The 19,665-nt window shown below is 36.4% G+C and overlaps 1 protein-coding gene across 2 annotated transcripts in view; it reads right to left on the bottom strand.

Moving 5' to 3' along the window:
• Window positions 1-12,515, bottom strand: part of arid3a (AT-rich interactive domain 3A) — a 52,697-nt gene extending 40,182 nt beyond the window's left edge. For both annotated transcript variants that reach the window (XM_059341882.1, XM_059341883.1), the window contains exons 1-2: window positions 12,167-12,515; window positions 10,361-10,643 (exon numbers count right to left, since the gene is read on the bottom strand). In XM_059341882.1, coding sequence (XP_059197865.1) covers window positions 10,361-10,643; window positions 12,167-12,513 — 630 coding nt within the window. In that variant the 5' untranslated portion in view covers window positions 12,514-12,515. The remainder of the gene's footprint in view (window positions 1-10,360; window positions 10,644-12,166) is intronic.
• Window positions 12,516-19,665: the final 7,150 nt, after the last annotated feature.

Below are 19,665 nucleotides of genomic sequence, written 5' to 3'. Positions count from 1 at the left end.
TTTACTGTAACTGACATTTTTCTTTGTATATCTTATTTATATACTGAAAGCCTGTATTTCTTTCACTCTTAACCCATTAAAGCCTGGAAAGCAGATACGTCGTTTTGTAGTATTTGTAGTTTTTTCCACCTATTTTCAGTCTCTTGGACAATGAAATGCATCAGAATACATGTGGGAGTGTTGCAATGCAACATGAGACTTTTCCAGAACTTTGAAATCATCACCAAAAAAAGACACAAAATGACCAAAAAGGACACACAATTTCCAAAAAAAGACACAAATTATTTAAAAAAAACCACAGAATTACACAAAAAAGACACAAAATTACCAAAAAAGACACAAAATTACCAAAAAAAGACACAGAATTACCAAAAAAAGACACAAAATTACCAAAAAAGACACAAAATTATTAAAAAAGACACTGAATTACCAAAAAAAGACACAAAATTATCAAAAAAGACACAGAATTACCAAATAAAGACACAAAATTAACAAAAAAAGACACAAAATTACCAAAAAAGACACAAAATGATTAAAAAAGACACCAAATTACCAAAAAAAGACACAAAATTACCAAAAAAAGACACAAAATTATCAAAAAAGACACAGAATTACCAAATAAAGACACAGAATTACCAAATAAAGACACAAAATTAACAAAAAAAAAGACACAAAATTAACAAAAAAGACACAAAATTATTAAAAAAGACACCGAATTACCAAAAAAAGACACAAAATTATCAAAAAAGACACAGAATTACCAAAAAAAGACAGATACAATTACTAACAAAACTTCAGGTTTTAGGGGCTTATTTTAAAATCGGACAAAGGTTTTGCAGGCATTTTTTCCAGGCTTTTCAGGCCTTAATGGGTTAAATAAAGAGAAGAAGGCTGGCTGATTGGAACAGATGCACAGATGCTGTACCATCAACTTTAAAAAAGAGGCGTAAACATTTCCTGGAAAAAAAAAAGTGCAATCCATAGAGTGATATGGATATGCATATCTGAAGGGGCAGATGTACTGGGGGTTAAAGGGGGGGTGAAAGGGCTGCAGTGGTATCACTGAAATAACTCGGCTGAAATGGCACTCCACCAGCAACACAAATCAGTTTCAATTACAAAATAATCCAATGATGCTGGCATAATTTGATATCCAAATAAATCCTCACCCTTAATTTAATTCAGCTGCACCCTGGCGCGGTCAGATATGGCAGCAGCAAAGTGGCTCGAATATTTTTTAATTAATTCACTTAAAAACCTAAAAGAGTAATCAGACATTGGGACAGACAGCAACTCCTGGCTTGATTTAGTCTGACCTTTCAGCTGCAAGTGGGGCGAGAGGAAGGTGGCCGGCTGATCCAGCAGGAATGCAGGTCGGCCTCGGCTGATATACGTTAACCCATAAGAACCCACGTAACAAACACTTTAAATCTTCTTCAACAGGGCTCTCAAACTCAAATTATCTGGGAGCCGCTGTATCAAAATGACCAAAATGACAAAAAAAAAAAGACACAAAATGACAGAAAAAACTAAATTACTTAAAAAAGACACACAATTACTACAAAAAGACACAAAATTACTGAAAAACACACTAAATTACTTAAAAAAAACACAAAAAAGACACAAAATCACAAAAAAAGACACAAAATCACAAAAAAAGACACAAAATGAGAAGACAGAATAACCAAAAAAAACCCTACAGAAGACACAAAATCACAAAAAAAGACACAAAATGACCAACAAAAGACACAAAATAACTAAAAAAGATACAACAACAGACGCACAAAGACCAAAAAAGACAAAAAAAGACACAAATGACTAAAAAAGATAGAAAATGACAAAAAAAGACACAAATAACCAAAAAAGACTGAAAAAGACAAAAAAAGACACAAAATAACTAAAAAAGACACAACAACAGACACGAAATGACACAATAAGACACAAATTACCAAAAAAGACACAAAATGACTTACAAAGACATGAAAATTATTCAAAAATGCACAAAATAGCCAACGACTCCATAGAGTTAATGAGTAAAGGTGAAGCATAAAGCTGAATATGGGAGATTCTAGAAAATTTAAAGTGTTTGTTACATGTTTTTTACAGTTTTGCTGTAAAAAAATATTACATTTTCATGCCAAATATATGGAGAAATACCATGATGTGTGAATGAATGACACAATAACCCTAAAAATAAGTTTTTGCTTATATTTACATTTAAATTTAGAATAGAAAACCCACTCACTGTATTTTTTACGGTGAAGTTCTGGCAACCACGGCTACCAGTATTTTTCCGTAAATAAAATTTTTTTTTTTCAGTGTACACTGTAAAAGAAATCTGTTTAATTTACGGTAAAATCCCGGCAGCTGTGGTTGCCAGAACTTCACCGTAAGAAATACAGTGAGCGTATGTAAATGTAAATATCAGCAAAAAACTGTAATTTATCCTGAATAATCCCATTACTTTCAGGATAATTGTGTCATCATGGTATTTCTCCATTCATTTTACACGAAAATTGCTTATTTTTACAGCACAACTGTGTGTTTTCTATAGTTTATGACAGTAGAATTTAAAGTTTTATGCTATTCTTTGATTGACAGTAATTAAAAGTATTACTACGGTGATTTTACAACCTATTTCTGATGCAATTTGACAGTGTTTTACTGTAATTTCTACAAACATTTTTTACAGTGTAGATGGCACCTTGAATCTAGATGTGGCAGGAATTAATATTAAAGGAACCTTTGACGTATTTTACTGATTAAATTGGATTAAGTGAAATAGTTTCAGACCTGTTGTTCAGAGATTAAAATCAAACTGCTACAGTTTGTTTTTCTACTGACTTTCTGTTCACTTTTCTTATCATTTTCCCAACAGAACGACTTAATGAAGAGGAGGAGGCTCTCTTTTTGAGTTTCCTCTCCTAAAGGCTCTCACATTCTTTCCTTACGCTATAAGGTTTTTTTTTCCAGATTTCCTTTCCTTTTCCCTGAGTCAGGAAGTGTTTCTGCTGTGGTCCCCGTAGAGCAGAGGTGTCAAACTCTGGCCCGTGGGCCAAATTTGGCCCGCAGTATAATTATATTTGGCCCGCGAGGAAATACCAAATGACAACCAGAGCTGGCCCGCCGGTATTATACAGCGCAAATAATACTACAAATCCCAGAATGCTCTGCTGGTGTTCTGGCTTGAACACAGTAGATCAGTGTGGAGCAAACTGAGCAACAATTAAAGTTGTCTTTATGCACTTTTTCTTGCTAGTCCAAGGCTTGAATGGCTGCACATTCATTGAAGGATATTATTATTAGTCATTTGGTTTATTATTGTTATTTTATTCTCACATTTATTTTTAGCCTGTGGAAAAACATTACTGTTAAATTTAAATTTAAAGAAAGCCGCATATAAAATAAAGGGACATACGATTTTTTTTTTTATTCCTTGGCTTTTTAACACTGCGTGAGTTTTGTGGTCCTCTGTGTCTTTTATTTATTTTACTACTTTTAACTGCGTCTTTTATTTTATTTTACTATGTTTATCTGTTTGATTGTATTGTTTTATTTATGGCATCATTTTAGATTTACACACTTATTATTTATTGCTGATTGGTATATGGAATTGTTTGTTTTATTGTTGATTTTATGTACAGCACTTTGGAGACGTTTGTGTTGTTTAAATGTGCGAAACAAATAAAGGGGATTGGATTGGGTTTTATTTAAATTTTATTTAAGAAATGAATGCCATTGATGTGTTTGTTTGTTTGTTTTATTTGATATTCGATTTTGCATGTTTGCAATATTAAGTTATATCAAGCTTTGCTTGTTCCATTTCGTTTGAACTTGTTTAGGTCCATTTTTTCAATAAATATCAATGTTGGCCCGCGACTTTGTCCAAGTTTTACATTTTGTCCCACTGTGTATTTGAGTTAGACACCCCTGCTGTAGAGCAAGGTTATAATAGTTTTGGATTTTTCATTAGTTTTAGTTTTAATTTCGTTGTGAACTTTTGTTTTCAAATTCAGTTAGTTTTAGTTCGTTTTTAGAGTGAGTTTTCTAGTTTTAGTTTAGTTTTTATTTTTTGAAAATGCTTAGTTTTAGTTTAGTTTTTATTAGTTTTAGTGTTAGTTTTAGTTTTTTTGTAATGGGCTATGTGTTGGTGCCAGATTGAAAGAGGTCATAATAAATTTTGCCTTTATTTCCTTTGGTTTATCATCTCAGCCCCAATAAGGTTATTAACTCTTACAGTTCTGGGTGTTTTGTATTTTGGTTCTAGTGTAAACATCCCAGTCTCAGTAAACATATTCACCATGTGTTGCATGTTCAAATAGAAACACTGAATTATGAATGAAAAAAGTTGACAGAAACGAGAACGAAGGACATTTTCACTATAATTTTAGTTAGTTTTGTAACCACACAATACAGTTTCAGTTAGTTATCGTTTTTTTTAAAAACTCTAGTTTTTATTTTCATTTCAGTTAACAAAAATGTTTTTTCAATTCTAGTTTTGGTTATTTCGTTAGTTTTCGTTAACTATAATAACCTTGGTGTAGAGACACTAAACGTGATACTGAGTCTCCACCATCGGTGACTTTAACAGAGAAAAGGACCGTTCAGTTCTCCGTTTGGAAGAGCTCCAACTGCAGCCGACTGATAGAGGCTTTCTGCTGAGGATCTGGGGTTCCCAGTGGCCACATTATCACCCACCCTCAGGCACATTCCACCAGCCTCCACCCACCTGCCCAAAATAAACTGTACAACATTAACCCCTTCCTCCCCCACGCTGCAACCTGCACCAGCCAACTGCACCGCACATGGGAGAGAGTGGAAGTTAAAGGGTTTTTACAATGCTGCAGATCAAAATATTATCCAGCATATTGTCTTCATGTGGGCAGAACAAACAGTATCATTACTGGCAGTGGTGGGAAAAGTATTCAGATCCCTTACTCAAGTAAAAGTACTAATACACACTGTGAAATTACTCCACTACAAGTAAAAGTCCTGCATTCAAAACTTACTGAAGTAAAAGAACAAAAGTATCAGCATCAAAATGCACTTAAAGTATCAAAAGTAAAAGTATTTGCAATGCATAATGGATTCACTCAGATTGTCCAAATATATTATTGTATTATTATTTTTGATGCATTTATGTTAGCTTTGAATTTACTGTTGTCAACATAGGGCTCATTTTAACTACTTAATATACTTTTGTGTGGTTTAATTAGTACAAATTTTTAATCTATTATGTTGTGTGTCCTGAAAAGCAACTAAAGTAACTAAAGCTGGCAGCTAAATGTAGTGGAGTAAAAAGTACAATAGTTGCCTAAAAATGAAATGAAGTAGAAGTAAAAAGTAATTAAGTATTCAGATCCCTTACTCAAGTAAAAGTACTAATACACACTGTGAATTTACTCCACTACAAGTAAAAGTCCTGCATTCAAAACTTACTGAAGTAAAAGAACAAAAGTATCAGCATCAAAATGTACTTAAAGTATCAAAAGTAAAAGTACTTGTTATGCAGAATGAACCCACTCAGATTGTTTTATATACGTAAATATATTATTATTGTATTTGTATTGATGCATGTAAAGATAGGGCTCATTTAACTACTTAATATCCTGTTAAGAGGTTTAATTAAAATAAAATGTTCATGTTTTTTATGTTAAAGCTTGACCGGAAAGTAACTAAAGCTGTCAGCTAAATGTAGTGGAGTAGAAGTAGAAAGCTACATAAAATGGAAATACTCAAGTAAAGTACAAGTACCTCAAAATTGTATTTAAGTACAGTACTTGAGTAAATATACTTAGTTACATCCCACCACTGATTACTGGTTAAAAGACAAAGTGCTGGGTTTCTTTTCAACATGCAACTTACACGCTAATTTAAGAAAATTAAATGTATTCTTTCTTAAATTTAAAGGACAGAACCTCTCGTCTTTTCTTTACTACTAATACTTTTTAATACATTTTTACGGTGTGTGTAATAACATGAAGAGACACAAAACTATGACTAACATGCACACCTCATCTAAAGTACTGAGTCTGGTTATTAAAGCTGCTTTTACTGTGTTTCAGTTGAATTTGACTCATGTCAGGCTCATGTATGATTTTATAGTTTGGCTTAGCAGTTATTTGTTTTTGTGCTTCAGCTGCAGCTGCTGTTCATGTGCACCATGAACGTATGGAGCACAGCTGCAGGAATGCTTCAGTATCGTTTGTTTAACGCACAAAAGTCTCTTAGTCAGAGCAAAAACAGAAGAATAAGGCTGGAGAAGTTGTGACGTGTTCCCGAATTATCCACAGAGGATTCCTTCTCACCGAAGCAAACCAACCCTGTGATTAAAACCAGTAAAAACACTGAATAAAGCAGTTTCACGTTTAAAATCTGCGTTTCTCCGACTAGCGTTTGCTCAGTTTAATTCTCTGATAACTTAAGATCCAAATGTCCGATAACTAAAAACCTTCCATCCTCTTCTTTGTTAGAAACAACCAAGTTCTAAAAAGTGTCTCATAAAAATGTGGCTTTAACTAGATAAAAAAAAGTCAATTTATGAAATCTTCTGGCAGAAAACCAAAGGGAATAAAATGACACATTTATCTGAACATTGTTGGAAACATTTGTGATAATGTAAGCACGATTTCATGAAGTTGTTTTTAGACATTTTATCATGAAAAGTTACATGATATGCCTCTAAATAAATTAAGTGTCATATTAATGTTTGCATGTTTCTCATATTTTCTTGCACATTTGCTTGCGTGCAAGGTGAGTTATGAAATTTTGCTCCGGGCTTGTGGGAATCACCAGTATTACAGATATTTGACAATATAATTTCAACATTTGCATTTCATAACCTGCTGGTCAAGTGTTGCACAGAAAATGCATCAAAACATTGTGTTCTGTAGATTGAAGCGGCTTCTTCTTCACGTGACCAGAAGAAACCACAAATGGCAGTTTCAGATAGAAAAAGAAGAAGCAGAAGGGAAAAAAGCCGCCCACTAAATATAAATTACAGCTGAAATCACTGATTTGCATCCAACTATCAGGGGACAGACTGTCCTCGTCATAGCAGCTCGGTCATTTTTTGCTTCCAGAGAGCTTTATAATCATACGGGTTAAAGCTGCAATTATTACTAATCACCATAATCATCCGAGGGCCACATGAGTCCTACAGGAGAGAATCCAGGATTCACAACATCAGCAGTAAGACGAGTCGCTGCAAACAGATGTGACTTTTATTCCCTGTATCATGTTAAAATGCAGAAGGTTTTAGATGACAGGACAGCGTGGTCTTGTGTTCTCTAGAACAGGAGCAGCTCGGCCCTGAGTGGGCGGGACAAAGGATTTAATCAACAATGGATTGGGTAACACTATCTTTACAGCCAATATACTGGCTGCCTTGATTATATAACCGCCAGTGACTCACTGACATGTCGTGATAAAAATGTTCTGTGTTTTCTACCTGATGTATGAAAACCACAAACTGTTCAATTCAACATTCACACGAGGCTTTAGGGAGGGAGGGGTGCACTATATAGAGAAGTAGAGTATAGCTTTTACAGGAATTATATTCCATACGCTCTGTAATTACAGGAAATAGGCCTTAAATTACAGAATATATGGTTAGGGTTAAAAATACACCTTATAATTGGGTTTGAGTTCATTCACCTCCAACATACTGAAGGCAACAATATAAAAAAAATCAGTTTTGTCTTCTAGGAGTTTAGTAATCTGTGCTAGGAGACAAACTGCAGCTCATTCTGTCAAACATGTTTTATGGCGTGAGATATGGCTGCAGGCCATGAATGTGTTTGGATTTCTATAGTGGCTTCCATTATGTCACCAAACCTGCCTTCACAGAAAATGGTGGTTCAGTAAAATGCAACATGCTAATCCCAGTAAAACAGCCACAGTGTTCACTTTCTACACAGGAAAGATTCAATGCTTTCATTGATAGAGTGAAATAATTATACTTATTGTTGTTTTTTCTAGAACATAAATAACTTAGATAAAAGTTCTCAAATGTTCTCTCTTTTTTTATTTAAATTAAAGTTTACTGTCATTGTAAGAAACTAAGCATTTTCATGTCACTTCTAACAAGAGGGAGATTAAAGTCACATGACTCCAGACGGATTTAAGACTAACAATGATAAAATACTTGATTTCGACTTGGTATTCATGACTAGTAACTCGACTTGGACATGAGACAGATGACTCAATATATTGTTTATATATTTGCATTTTTCTAGACATTGAGCAGTTTTGTTCTTGTAAAACACAACTGTGGGATTTTCTGTTGCAATGCATAGAAACCTGGCTATATCTCCAAGTAGAGGCCAAAAATGATTAAATCATGATTTAAAGACCAGGTTGTTCATTAGAGTAATATAAAGAAGGGCTGCAGGATAAAGAGAAAATCAAATCTCTTTGGCAAAATGTTGAGATATTGACAATATAGTAGAGTTGACTTTTGATGCTTTCACTAAATATTTACACAATGAGACTTTTGATAAATGATCATCAGTATGGAGGCTTTAATTAGTGAGTGGTTAAAGGCAAATAATAGAACGGCTGAAACAGATTTCCAAAATCTAAGACGATATGTAGTTTCACATCAGTATAATAATGATAACACACATCTGTCACTACAACACCAACAATGACCGATAAAGAATGTGTATTTTAAACAGAGTCATAGCTCATTGGCTGGTTAAACGTTAACTAGAAAGCTATATTACAATTTCATTTCCACACTCTCCATTGTTGTTAATTTCGAAGGCTTCTTATTTATTCTTCTGATTAAAAAAACGTCTATGATTATGACTATTAGTATGTTTATGTTGTGATTAAGTTGTAGTCAGGCTGTAAGTTTTCTTTAGTAACAAAAATAAAATTCAACTTTTCATGACCACTGTCTTTTAGTGGATTTAAATGTGAAAACTGGGGTTCATCATCAGATGAACAGGTGATCACATGACTTGCTTTTTACAACAGTGACTTGAGATTGAGATGTTTTAGAAATGTCCATGGATACCACAAGTTGGCATCACTTTGTGTGGCAAATATGCCAGAAAATGCACATAAACGTAGTATGAAACACCAACTGTTAGTGTTTTTAACATTGTTCTCCATCTCTGGACAGCAGCTCTTCATCTAGACTCTAGAGCTGCTGACAGACTTAAATCTCTCCATGTAAACAGCCTGTCTTCCTCCAGCGGGGCCTCCCTCATGATATCCAGCCCACTGCCATGTTTACAGTAAACGCCAGCATGGTGAAGCTGTTACAATCAGCTAGCAGACGCTTCACTCTGAGGCCTCAGCAGTTAGTTAGTGAATGTCAAGTCTCACCAGGCACCAAGCAGCTTCACCAGAAAAACTGAAGGTTTTAGAGCAGAAAGTGAACCTGCTAGAAGGTCAGAAGGTCAGCTAGCAGAGACACCAAGTTAAAACCCTCAGCTCAGAGTTCATCAACATCTGGCTGCTGTTCATTTCCAACCCTGGCTCAGATTACTGCAGCTGGGACAGTGACATGATGTGGCTCACTGGTCTAGAAGCAACATTTTACATTTACACTACCGGTCAAAAGTTTTAGAACACCCCAATTTTTCCAGTTTTTTATTGAAATTCAAGCAGTTCACGTCAAATGAACAGCTTGAAAGGGTCCAAAGGTAAGTGGTGAACTGCCAGAGGTAAATAAAAAAAGGTAAGCTTAACCAAAACTGGAAAATAATGTACATTTCAGAATGATACAAGTACGGTAGGCCTTTTTCAGGGAAAAAGAAATGGGTTAACAACTTTGGAGACTTGGGCTATTTTGTCCATTTTTGAATTATTTTCATGTCTTTGTAAGTCATTTTTTTTTTTTTGCCATTTTGTGTCTTTTTTAGTCATTTTGTGTCTTTTGGTGTCTTTTTTTGTCATTTTGTGTCTTTTTTTGGTCATTTTGTGTCTTTTTTTGTTCATTTTGTGTCTTTTTTTGGTCATTTTGTGTCTTTTTTTGTCATTTTGTATCTTTTTTTAGTCATTTTGTGTCTTTTGGTGTCTTTTTTGCCATTTTGTGTTTTTTTTAGTCATTTTGTGTCTTTTTTTAGTCCTTTAGTCCAACATAAAATGTGATTTTGAATCTTTTTTTTACTTTCAGAACACTATCATGCTCAATAAAGAATTTTAAATGTTGCAAATGTGCATTAATTTCAGAGTACACTGAGACATTAAACTGCATCATTTTGAAAAAGTTGGTGTGTTCTAAAACTTTTGACCAGTAGTGTGTATGTGGACCGTCAGTGTGAAACAGCAGCTGGATATTTTAGAGATTTAGCTAATGTGGATCAGATTCAAACCTTTGAGATGATGCAACAGAAGAACCTCCTACCTGTCTGAACTGCTCCTCGTAGGTCCACTCCCCGTGGTCCTGCCCCCCCAGGTGGCTGTGCGTGGCGTGGGGGGGCAGGATGGCCACGCGGGGCTCCTGGTCCACGCTGGGCCGGGCCTTCAGCAGCGTGGAGTGCGGGTGGAGCTGGCGGTGCGGCAGCAGCAGGATGCCTTTCCCCGGAGCCACGGCGTCGTGCCCCGTGGGCAGACCCTCCTCCGCCAGCTCGTCATCAAAGTCTTCCTCCATCTCGCCTTCAAAGTCTTCCTCGTCCCATTTCCGTTTGCTGTGGAGGAAACAGAACATTGTTCCAAAAGAACCAGTGGTGGAAGAAGTATTCAGATCCCTTACTCAAGTAAAAGTACTAATACCACACTGTGAAATTACTCCACTACAAGTAAAAGCCCTGCATTCAAAACTTACTGAAGTAAAAATACAAAAGTATCAGCATCAAAATGTACTTAAAGTATCAAAAGTAAAAGTATTCGCAATGCATAATGGATTCACTCAGATTGTCCAAATATATTATTGTATTATTATTTTTGATGCATTTATGTTAGCTTTGAATTTACTGTTGTCAACATAGGGCTCATTTTAACTACTTAATATACTTTTGTGTGGTTTAATTAGTAAAAATTATAAATCTATTATGTTGTGTGTCCTGAAAAGTAACTAAAGCTGGAAGCTAAATGTAGTGGAGTAAAAAGTACAATAGTTGCCTAAAAATGAAATGAAGTAGAAGTAAAAAGTAATTAAGTATTCAGATCCCTTACTCAAGTAAAAGTACTAATACCACACTGTGAAATGACTCCACGACAAGTAAAAGTCCTGCATTCAAAACTTACTGAAGTAAAAGTACAAAAGTATCAGCATCAAAATGTACTTAAAGTATCAAAAGTAAAAGTATTCGCAATGCATAATGGATTCACTCAGATTGTCCAAATATATTATTGTATTATTATTTTTGATGCATTTATGTTAGCTTTGAATTTACTGTTGTCAACATAGGGCTCATTTTAACTACTTAATATACTTTTGTGTGGTTTAATTAGTACACATTTTAAATCTATTATGTTTTATGTTAAATCTCGACCTGAAAAGTAACTAAAGTAACTAAAGCTGGCAGCTAAATGTAGTGGAGTAAAAAGTACAATAGTTGCCTAAAAATGAAATGAAGTAGAAGTAAAAAGTAACATACAATGGAAATACTTAAGTAAAGTACAAGTTCCTCAAAACTGATACTGGTACTAATACCACACTGTGAAATTACTCCACTACAAGTAAAAGTTCTGCATCCAAATCTTACTGAAGTAAAAGTAGAAAAGTATCAGCATCAAAATCTACTTAAAGTATGAAAAGTAAAAGTACTCGGGTTATGCAGAATGGACCCATTATGATTGTTTTATATATTCTAAATATATTATTACATTATTTGTATTGGTGATTTAAAGTATGCAGTGTTTTAATTTTGTAAAGATTGGGCTCACTTAGTTACTTAATATACTGTTAAAAGATTTAATTAAGAAAACGTCTAATCACTTTACATTGATCATATATATTATGTTAAATCTCGACCTGAAAAGTAACTAAAGCTGGCAGCTAAATCCTAGAGTAAAAAGTACAGTATTTGCCTAAAAATGTAGTGGAGTAGAAGTAAAAAGTAACATACAATGGAAATACTCAACTAAAGTACAAATACCTAAAAACTGTACTTAAGTACAGTACTTGAGTAAATGTACTTAGTTACATTCCACCACTGAAAAGAACCTCTGAAGAGATTTTCAGAACCAAAATAACTCCAGAACTCACATCTGCTCCTCCTCGTCCGACCCCATCATGTCCTTGTAATGGTCGTCCCCGTCCTCATTGTCATCATCATCATCACCTTCGTCGTCGCCCCTGCTGCTGCGCTCTGACATGGGGCTGTCTGAGACCCTCTGCAGCCCCGCCGCCGCCGCACGCATGGCGGCCAGCGCCGCTATCTGGGCCTGCTCCGCCGCGGGGGCGGGGCTCCCCATGGGCTCGTCCCCTCCTCCTCCCACGATGGTGCGGACCTGCGTGTGCTGGCTGGCGGCCTGCTGCTGCAGCTGCTGCTCCATCAGCAGCTTGGCCCTCTGCTGCCGGTGCAGGTTCTCCATGACGGCCTGCAGCTTCATCTCCGGGGACAGCGGCACGGCGTTCGGCTGCCTCCCCTCCCCTCCCTCCCCCGCTGGAGGAGCAGTGCGTGGCCGGTCAGAGGGCGGCGGGCGGTCTTTGTACCCAGGAAGAGCGGCGGCCAACCGTTTCTGTGGTGAAGCTACTAGCAGCTGGCTGCAGGTTTGGAGGAGGAGGAGGAGGAGGCGGAAAGGTCGACTGCTCTTCTGGAGAAAGAGGCCTCTCTCTCTCTCTCTGGTCTCGGTGGTTTTTCCTGCAGTTGGGGGGAAACCGAGGCTGGCAGCAGCGCTGAGTGGCTCAGCGTTCAGTCAGGCACAAGAAGCGGAAGCGAAGGTAGGAGGACCACAGGGTGCTGAGACTACAAAGACCTGAGGGAGAGAAAGAATAAGAGAGTGTCAGACTGCTACTTCCCCACTGTCTGCTAACATCACTAACCTTCAGATGCTTTTCTCTATTCTTAACATTTTCCACTCATTGGCCTTTCACTAAAGTGGACTTCTTCTCTCGCTCCTCTGATTTGATTCAGTTTTGATAAAGTCCAACATGTTATTTAGAGAATAAATTATCTAAAATCCCCACTTTGTATAGAGAGAGAGCAAAAACTGCTCAGTGTTGACCAATTATTCCTAAACATTTAATCCAAATGGCTATAATTTAATGGTTTGATTCTGCAAACTGTCTTTTTAATTTAGATTTGGGGAACTTGTTCACTTCATGACTATCAAGAGCCTGACAAACTTTTTGTCAGTTGCAGAACCGAAGAAAAGTACATCGATGACTAGAGAACCACCCTCGAAACTCAAATCAAGACTTGGGAAAATATGACTGCTGTGAAAAAACTACCTAATTTCATACACGAAATACTAATATGTGTTGTGATTTGACAGTTGTGTAACATGTGCAGCATTACTCGCACAAACAGAGTCACACTAGGAGAGGACAGAGTGTTTTAGCCTCAACAACAAGAGGAAGTGAAATCACAGGAAGAACCGTCACTTTCTTCACCTGGTTGGCTCAGAGCCAACACTGTATTCAGCTCAGCAGTCAATAATCTCCTTCACATTGTATCAAGTTTGTTACGACACAATTAATATTCAGAGGTGTGACTTTGCTCAGGTATGACTAGTGTTTTTCCCCTCATTAACAGCGTTTTTTTTAGAGACACAGTGGGGGGTTTTTGCAACTTGTGTAGGTGATAAAACTTCTCCTACATACCTGTTCCCAAACATGCTCAGGTATGCAAAGCAGTTTCTGTTATATAGAATCTGGTATCAGCAGCAGGGTGTCAGAAAATACTGACACACGTGTGTCACAACATTTTGTTTTGTTGTCGTGCATTGATTCTCTAATACAGGCAGATAAAGCACGCTGTGATGTTAACTGTGATTAATGCAAATTCACTTCCTACAGTTCTGTCTGCAAATAAAAAACTTTTTAACTGAAATTTACTGCACATGGTGATCTTTTTATGATGACAGTTTTCTTAAAATTTGATGAAAACAATGCATTTTTATTATTTTATCTCTTTTTTTTATCCTGCTGTATCTTATTTTATCCTATTTATGTTTTTATTTCTATTTCCCTGTTTTAATTGACTGTTTTTACTGTTTTCAATTGTGTCTTGCTGTTTTTAATGTGTATATAAAGCACTTTGAATTACCTTGTGTTGAATTGTGCTATACTAATAAACTTGCCTTGCCTTGCCTTGCCTTGCAATATATTGGCTTGTACCCCCTGTATTATAATACATTTTATAGTGATTGTTGACCTACCACATAATGTCTGTTCCCTTTAGTCAACTGTTTCAACACAGCAGTGAGTCTTTACGGTCTGTCCTGCCCACGCTCTCTTACTCAGAACACCGTGTGTTCAAAAATGTTAAGAAGTCGGGGTTTGTGGCTCCGATCAGTCAGGCAGAGATAAGAGCAGAACACCGAGTCAGCAGCAGCGTGTGGGGAAGTTAATTTCCAGTGCAGGTGCTGCTGGACATGAAGTGCCAGTCAAGACAGGAGGCAGAGTGACTGTACGCCACCACTCATCTGCTCTGCTGACTCATACGTGAACACTGAGACCTCTGCAGCCACCAGCTGCCCCCATCTTGTACTTTCAGAAACTGGTTTTGCAACGCAGAGTAAACTCTGGATGAAAGCATGAATGAGCTGCAGTTAAACATGAATCACTTTAAGAAACAACACCCTGTGCTGATATTCTGGATTTAGCTTTGAACCAATATTAACCTAAAGAGTGAGCAGAAAAAAACTTCTCTCTACCTTTGTTTGGTTTCCTATTTTGTCTTTCGCCCTTTTTATATAACTCAAAAACATTACAATCTAAAATTAAAGGTGTTTCAACCACATTGTTTTATTAATGTCAGAGTGTAAAAAGCCTCTGAATTAGCATCATCGGTGTCATGAAACCCCATAAAACTTCCCTCCAGTTGAAAACGGGGTTTCACAAATTATTTTTGAGTCAGCAGCTTTTCGAGCAACAAACGGGGAAACTCGGGGACACCCCACTAGCTGCTAGCTACTAGCTGCTAGCTACGTGCTGCTAGCTACGTGCTGCTAGCTACTAGCTACTAGCTGCAGGGTTCGACACTAGCAACGACACAGGGTCGGTCAGGAAGCTGGTCGGAACAGTTGATTGGCGAGTCGCCAGCCAGTTTTCGGGACTGTGAGAGTGTTATAACCATTCATAGTCACGAGTCAGATCAGCTGTGATGCTGAGCAGCTAATTAATGTGCATGCATGGTGAAGTGCTGCCTTCAGAAGTTACATAATAATAATAATTAATAAATAATTCAAGAAATAAAGCTCAAAAGATCCCAGTGAACAGTAAGAGAAATTAATCACTTTCACTTAAAATATCTGCCTGATGAGCTCGTCTTCTCGGCTTCATAACACTGAAGCAGATTAGCTGTTACAGAACTAAAGCAATCAGTATTTACAAAACATATTTAACAAAGTTAGCATTACCTCTCACAGCTCTTGCACTGTGCTCATATACACAGTGGAAATATCGTCATGTTCTGGCCTTTCACCTAAATTAAAGCAGTCATGACTGCACAATAATAACATAATCAGGCCTGACCAGACATGGCTGGACCCTGAAAAGATCCAGTAGTGCTGGACAATAGCTGATGCATAATATTATACATAATATTAGCTGTTATCGTTCACTTCTTTCTGAGCTGCATGAAAAAAAGTTGCTTATTGCATTATTATCTGGGTTTAAAGCCTGTTCAAATTCAGATCCTGGCCAATAAAGGAAATAAATCCACTCCAGTCAGTTTAGATCAGTAGATTTCTCAGGTCATGTGGTCTTTTTCTTTCTTCCCCCATTTTCAGAAGAAGGGTTTTTCATTATAAAACAGGCTACATTTTACTAAAGCAGCATTAGTTTATTTCTGCTGTTTGCATAACTAATGGTACAGTTTTTGGTTCAAAATAAAATGAGGTTATCGTTGCCTGCATTTAAGATCAAAGTGACTATTATATTATTATATTCTTCTTTCTAGCTCCTTATGGAATTATTAGTGTTAGTGTTAATCCAGCTGACTGAACTCATGTTTTAGATGCAGAATAAGCTTCATTTGTTTGCTGTTCTGGAGGAATCATTTCCATGTTTTACAACATTTTTATGGAAAAGTGTTTCTCTTTTTTATTTTTATTTTTTTACTTATTGAGTTTTTTCCCAAAAAGTAATACACAATGAACATACAGTCATATAACCCCATCCCTCCCTCTCATAACCAACAGTAATCTCGGAGGAAAACAAATACTTGAGTTAATAAAAAAATAAAAATAAAAAAAAATAATTTATAAATCAATAAATAATAATAATAATAAATTAATTAAATTAAATCATATTAATAAATAAATAAAATAAAAAAATGGGGAGGAAATAAATAAATAATAATAAAACAATAATACACAATCCTAATAATCATGAAAGTATACATAATTAAAATTAATTAATTAATTAATTAAATAACAACAATAATAATAATTAAATAAAATTAAATGGACAGTTTAAGGCAGAGTTATAAAACGTGGTCAAAGTGTTTCTCTTTTTGTAATTTTTTTTTTTCATGGCCAGTTAAAATATACAAGTAAACTGTGCTGGACTGACCTGAGGGGACAGTGGGAGCAGAATGTTTCATTACGGCACGCTAACCCGTCTAAAACGAGGCCACAGCAGCAAACCTCACCACATCACACCTCCTCATCACACTGCAGCAACATGTAACCTCAAGGGATTTTTTTCTTGGGAAGCTATCAGGAAAAAGTGTTGTTTTCCCCTGAAAGTGTCTCACTGAATTACACAGAAATCACATGTGTCATATGTATGCTAGTGTTATTACTACGCAGGCACGTTAGAACTGGAGGGCGAAACAGGACCAACAGCACGTACTCACAGGCCACAAGTCATCTAAAGATAAGTGAAATTACATTCTGCTTCCACTCAAAAGGAAATTGTTTTCCATTTCTTATATTTACATAGTCATGAATACATAATGAGAAGAGAGACGACGCCCACAAACATCCTGGTTACCAAGGTTACGCTGTCAGCGGAGACGTCTCAGACTCATTCACTCAAACACTCAAACACTGTAATTAAGGACAATTTTCATCCACTTGTACTTGACTTAAGTATTTCTATTTTGTGCCACTTTATACTTCTACTCCGCCACATATCAGAGAGAAATATTGTCCTTTTTACTCCCCTGCAATTATTTCACAGCTTTAGTTATTTTACAAATTGGAAAATAATTGCAGAAAATGTTAAAGTCTTTTTAACATTTGACAGATAATGAATTGGGCAACTTTTCCTGCAAAAACATTTCATCATACCGGCTTCTCATCTGTTAAGCTTTGCTGCTTTTTTTCTCGAAAAATCTTAATTTATGTTTATTTTGAAGCTTTATACAATAACTTTAGTATCTACTTGCTTTGCAAATTGACTATTAATACAACAAATTATACATCAACTAATATATAATGTATGTAAAGTATGTAAAATCAATTAAAATTAGCCCAAACCATCTAGAATTATGATTACATGATATTATATACATTTTCCAGAAGTGGGACCATTCTCCATAATGACTACTTTTACTTCCCTTGATGATACTTTTGTACTTTTACGGAAGTTACATTTTGAATTCAGGAGTTTGACTTGCGTTGCTGTGGTACTGCTACTTTTTCCTCAAATCAAATCGTTCCATGCTGGTAAATGAGCCTCAGAAAACACTTAGAAGATACATTTACATCCAGCTGTCGTCTCCAGGATTTAAAACAACACATTATTTTGCAGGCAAACATAAAAAAAGAGCTGAGTAACCTCTTAAATCACCACAGCTTGTGGATGTGTGGTCAAGAAGAATCACTCATAATGGAGACGGGCGACATAAACTGGCTGAACCACAGCAGCAAGTTAGAAGGAAAACAAGACAAGACAAATGTCCTCTGAACCCTGCAGCCTGCAGCTGCTTTCTGCAGCTCAACTGGTCGCAGAATGTTCTTCAAAAACTCTTAAAAAGCTGCAACATGTGAACAAGACGTGCGGTCAACAGTCAATGATAGACCGCAGCATGCACAGGAAGGAATACTGCAGCCACCCTCTATACTATCACTGTATGTTAGAGAAATGTTACGCAAGGAAACAAGAGCTGTGAAACTTGTGCGTCTTCAGAGGACGAAGGAAGTGACAACTGACGGAGCAGATGCAGCGAGGCAGCCGACAGATATTCAATATTGATTCATTGCATTCTTTAAGCACGTAGAGGCACAAGTGAACGGCTGCAGTTGTCAGACGGAGAATAGAACCAGTGTTAGCAGGATTACAACGTCTTACCTAACTGGATCTGGTTTGACGGAGACAACTTGTCTCTGCTCTGCTTAATGACACATGACAGAGAAATGTCCATTCATACTGACACATTAAGTGACAGAAACAGCCTGTATGTACATGCACTGTTTGCATGTGCACACTGCAGTATTTACAATCCTCCGCGGTGATGTTTAGCTCAGGAACAGGACCGTGTGTCTGTCTTCCTGTGTGTCATATCATATATGTCATTTCAAAGACAGAAGTGATTACAACAAGTGTTCTGTCGGCTCTTCCTGTGTGGGGGGAAGCAGAAGTGGTCACTCAGTTTCATGCCACTGTTCATCACAGACATCACGATTTCCTACATGTGAGATGGTGCAAATTACATTGCACCACTACACATGTTCCCCCCCACTTCCCCAAAAAAAGAGGCTTATAAAACCTTTAATATATGGCAGCAAAGACAAGAGTGAAGAAGACGATGAGCCGAAGACAGAAGAAACTAAGAGCGACAAACCCAGACGATCAAAGCCTTCATCATCACATATAACTTGGTATTATAAAGCAATTGTGAAAAATATTGGGAAAAAAGATACATCATGTTGGCAAAATGATGACAGGATCGTTTTCTATTCAATTATAAAAAAGATTTCTGGTTTACATGAGTGATTGTGTGGATCAAACACCACATTATGTTACATTTTTCAACTTCAAGCATGTCCCCAACCTTGATGACATAATAGTTGAAATTAATTAATTTTCCAAACTTCCATGTATCTGCCAAAAATTAATTAATTGATCACTTGGATAGAATAAATAATTGTATGTATATAATATTTGCTTTCATACTTTTTATTCCGTCTTTTATAATATTAAACTGAGTTTCTTTGGGTTTTCAACTGACAAAACGAGAAATTTAAAGTCATTACCTTATTATTTGGACTTGGAGGAAGAAGGATTTACATTTTTTACTTTTTTTAAACGGTTCGTGGAAACAAAGAGAACGCTGCAGTAAAACAAAGCGTTAGGAAGCTAAAACTGTTTTGGGTGCAACTGTGCTTGTGTAGAGATTGCCCTTAGTATCTCATTCTGACACGTTATGAATAACCAGACCTTGACTAGAGTGATAAGGCATTTAATATCTAAACCAAGCAGTGGTCCAGGGATGAATCCACTTAAAAAAACACACTGGGTCTCTTTCATATTGTGGGAAATCACCATTCTACTTTAGGTATTTTATTCACTTTGTCATCCTCTCGGGAGAATGACTGCCTTTCATTCGGAAATCCCATTTTGTTAAGAAATTTTTATGATGATTTATT

The sequence above is a fragment of the Centropristis striata genome, chromosome 9, assembly GCF_030273125.1.
Source record: "Centropristis striata isolate RG_2023a ecotype Rhode Island chromosome 9, C.striata_1.0, whole genome shotgun sequence".
Classification (NCBI taxonomy): domain Eukaryota; kingdom Metazoa; phylum Chordata; class Actinopteri; order Perciformes; family Serranidae; genus Centropristis; species Centropristis striata.
The sequence above is the reverse complement of the archived record's forward strand: the minus strand, read 5'-3'. Positions and strand labels throughout refer to the sequence as shown.